The sequence below is a fragment of the Seriola lalandi genome, unplaced genomic scaffold (assembly GCF_002814215.2).
Source record: "Seriola lalandi dorsalis isolate HSWRI2012SDOR001 ecotype SW California unplaced genomic scaffold, Sedor1 jcf7180002054922, whole genome shotgun sequence".
Classification (NCBI taxonomy): domain Eukaryota; kingdom Metazoa; phylum Chordata; class Actinopteri; order Carangiformes; family Carangidae; genus Seriola; species Seriola lalandi.
In genome coordinates, this window is record NW_019525474.1 from 166,910 (window position 1) to 168,127 (window position 1,218).

Consider the following 1,218-nt stretch of genomic DNA (forward strand, 5'->3'; position numbering starts at 1 on the left):
TACCTGTCTGTCTCCACCTGTCTCTAACTGTCTGTCTCTAATTGTATGTCTCCACCTGTCTCTACCTGTCTGTCTCCACCTGTCTCTAACTGTCTGGCCCCACCTGTCTCTCTGTCAGGAGGACATCTTGTCGATCTGGAACAGAACGTCCAACGATCAGATGACGACATCCAGAATCAGAGACACTCTGAGACGAGTCCTGAACCTTCCAGCCAACACCATCATGGAGTACAAAACCCACAACGACAGCCTCAGGTAGTACTGATACTACGAGTGCTGTAGTACTAGTGATAGTACCAGTACTGTAATACTATTTTGTAGTACTTCCCCTGCTCACTTAAGTAGTAAGTAGTATTTGAAAATTATAAATTGAATCTGTTTTTTAAAATATTTTGTAGAGTGTGTTTATTAGTGTTAATATTCACTGATCTTAAGATTCTAGGACTAGACTCAGAACCAGGACTAGATTCAGAACCAGGATTAGACTCAGAACCAGGATTAGACTCAGAACCAGGACTACATTCAGAACCAGGACCAGAACCAGGACTAGGCTCAGAACCAGGACCAGCACCAGAACATGGACCAGCACCAGGACTAAACTCATAAACCTGGACTAGAACCCGGAGCAGACTCAGAACCAGGACTAGACTCAGAACCAGAACCAGGACCAGAATCAGAACCAGGAGCAGACCAGAACCAGGACTAGACTCAGAACCAGAACCAGGACCAGAACCAGGACGAGAACCAGGATCGAACTGAGCACCAGGATCAGACTCAGAACCAGGAATAGACTCAGAACCAGGAGCAGACTCAGAACCAGGACTAGACTCAGAACCAGGAGCAGACTCAGAACCAGGACCAGGACTAGACTTAGAACCAGACTCAGAACCAGGAGCAGACTCAAAACCAGGACTACACTCAGGATCAGGCTCAGAACGAGGAACAGACTCAGAACCAGACTCAGAACCAGAACCACACTCAGAACCAGGACTAGACCCAGAACCAGACTCAGAACCAGGAACAGACTCAGAACCATGACCCTGATGTGCAGTCTCTGTGTGTTTCAGGGACAACTCGAGCTTCAGAAACACAAAGATTTCCCTCTGAAGACGCTGTGAGCCTCTGTCCTCTGTCCAATCAGGACGCAGATCACCCTCGTCTCATTCTACTCTGTGTGTGTGTGTGTGTGTGTGTGTGTGTGTGTGTGTGTGTGTGTGT

At 47.6% G+C, this 1,218-nt stretch overlaps 1 protein-coding gene across 1 annotated transcript in view; it reads left to right on the forward strand.

Moving 5' to 3' along the window:
- The window catches only part of eif4e2rs1 (eukaryotic translation initiation factor 4E family member 2 related sequence 1), a 6,465-nt gene extending 5,253 nt beyond the window's left edge, over nucleotides 1-1,212 (forward strand). The window contains exons 6-7 of the mRNA XM_023431431.2: nucleotides 119-255; nucleotides 1,068-1,212. Coding sequence (XP_023287199.1) covers nucleotides 119-255; nucleotides 1,068-1,107 — 177 coding nt within the window. The 3' untranslated portion in view covers nucleotides 1,108-1,212. The remainder of the gene's footprint in view (nucleotides 1-118; nucleotides 256-1,067) is intronic.
- The last annotated feature ends 6 nt before the right edge of the window (nucleotides 1,213-1,218 follow it).